The sequence below is a fragment of the Coptis chinensis genome, chromosome 5 (assembly GCF_015680905.1).
Source record: "Coptis chinensis isolate HL-2020 chromosome 5, ASM1568090v1, whole genome shotgun sequence".
NCBI classification, from domain to species: Eukaryota; Viridiplantae; Streptophyta; class Magnoliopsida; order Ranunculales; family Ranunculaceae; genus Coptis; species Coptis chinensis.
Genome location: NC_141460.1, coordinates 23,278,997 through 23,281,309, shown reverse-complemented (window position 1 = coordinate 23,281,309; position 2,313 = coordinate 23,278,997). Strand labels below are relative to the sequence as shown.

Genomic DNA, 2,313 nt, shown 5'->3' with positions numbered 1-2,313 from the left:
TCTTCGGGATGATTGACAAGAAATTAGAGTTGAAACCTTGTGGGATTCTTGGATCAACAAAAAGGATCAGATATAGCAAAACACACATCGATCTTAATAATAGACCAACAAGCATGGTAGAAGCCCCCGAGAATCCATCCGCCCCGGAGAGTCATCCGGGTTCATCATAAACACCACTTGTTGAATTTCTTCGTAAGTGGGGGTTTGGGACAAGAGCATTGCATCCATAGCCGAAAGAGAAGGCTGGATGGGTTTCAGTAGAGCATCATCCTGAATCACCGGATTTTTCAAGAATTTTTGTGTATACGATTTCACCGCATATTCTTGAATTTGAGTTTGTGTAGACATTAGCACCCCTTCCTCGTTTTGCAGCTCGTGAATCATAGCTTTACTCTGTCGAGATTTATACAGAGCGTGAAAGTAGGCCGAATTTCTTTTGCCTTCTCCAACCCATTTGTCTTTGCTTTTAGTTCTCCACAGTTGCTGGTGGTCGGGCATAGCTTGACAGAGTTGGGCTTCTTTAAGTATAACTTGGTTCACTGCTTGGCTATCCTCCAAGTTCATATCCACTTCTTGTTGAGCCTGACTCAGTTCCTCCTGGGCTTTGGCGAGATTTATTTCGACATTCCCGAACACTTCAAGGTTCCAAATTTTAAGGTCTTTTTTGAGTCTTTGAAGCTTTTTCATGAGCACTACCATCGGGGTTCCATGCAAGGCTTGATTCCAAATTTGTGAAGAGGCGGTCTGCGGGAAGGTTGGGTGAAAATCCAAAATTTATTGAATCTAAAGGAGGCGTTACATGGTGCGGGAATCTGCACAAAAATCACCGCAAAGGGGGAGTGATCGAGGCGCCACTCTGGCGAGCACTTTGTACCTCCACCCGTGAACTTACAGTTCAAGCATTGTTAACCGAATCGCGGTCAAGCATAGACACTATTATTCGCCCGACTCGGCGATTATTATTACACCAAGTGAAAGTTTGGCCACAGGAATTGGCTTGCATAAGGCAACAATCATTGATCATATTGTGGAATTCTTCCATTGCCAGTCTCATCGGAAGTCTCCCTCCCCTTTTCTCTGAGTAGCTTAGGACACAGTTGAAGTCGCCTGCAACCAACCATGGCAAATCCGTCTTCATAGCCACCAATTCAGCCCAGAGTTGTCTTCTGTGGAGCATTAGGCTGTGGGCATGAACAAAAAACATGACAACTCCTTCTACCTTAATCGTTATATGCTGCTTTGAGGCGTGTACAAGGTTTATTTGCAGTCCTCTCTTATACAATATCCAAAGGTTGCCTGTTCTGTCGACTTCATCATTGTGGAAGAAGCACTCATCATAGTCAGGCAACCCCATTTTCAAAACTGAATCTGTCTTCGGCTTTACCAAAGGTTCCGCCAGACAAATAACATCAAACTGAAATTTTTTCACCATGCTACGGATCCTCTCCATGGCTTGACCCTTTATAACTCCCCTAATGTTCCAATAGAGTGGCATCATTAACAGGCTGGTTTAGATTTTTGCACCTGTACTTTCGGTAAAGAACGAGCTTGTGAACTCGTACCTTCCCCTTTTTGGTCTTCCCCTACCTCTTTTCAGCGTAAAAGCTGGGTGGGTCGGGTTTCAACTTGATCACCCCACCTCCCGACCGCGAGGCCGACTTCTCTAACCAACTCATCCCGCATCTTGGGAACGTTGTCCTCGGATTATCAAAGTCTTGGGTTATTACTAATGTTCACTTCACACCTTAGCGGTACCTCTGAGACAAAAGGTACAATGGCAGTTACTAACTCTTCGTTAACTCTCGATTCCTAGTGATCTAGATCCTCTGAAGCTTCCCCGTCAGACTGATGTTGTGGCTCTGGCTGTGCATCTTCAAAGAGTTCAGTAGAATCATCATCGTGTTCGAGTCGCCTCTCTTCGCTTAGTTATCCCTCCAGTCGGGGCACCTGATGAACTTCTTGTACCTCCTCATGCTCTCCTGACGTCTCACCATGTTCCTTTGTTCCTTGTTGCCTCTGTTTTCTCTTTAGTTTTTTCCTCTGGCTTTTTGAGATATGCTGGGTAAAATCCACCCCCTCACCCCGAGTTGACGCCTCCTTAGCTAATTTTCCTTTGTCGGGAACCTGAGCTTGGACAGGTGGATTGGTATTGTTGGTTTTCTCTTTACCCAGTGCAACTTTAAGATGTCTGCACTCCGAGACGAGATGCCCAATACCCTTACAATAAGAACAAAATTAGGGCATCTTTTTGACTTCCACTTTTTGCCAGAACTGGATGTCAGAGTCCTCTACTTCCACCCAGATTCTCTCAGT

The 2,313-nt window shown here is 45.1% G+C and overlaps 1 protein-coding gene across 1 annotated transcript; it reads right to left on the bottom strand.

Moving 5' to 3' along the window:
• Positions 1-895: 895 nt before the first annotated feature.
• LOC147497121 (uncharacterized) lies at positions 896-1,495 on the bottom strand. The gene has a single exon (XM_086562764.1). The coding sequence runs from the start codon at positions 1,493-1,495 to the stop codon at positions 896-898; it is 600 nt and encodes a 199-aa protein (XP_086418890.1).
• Between the last annotated feature and the right edge of the window lie 818 nt (positions 1,496-2,313).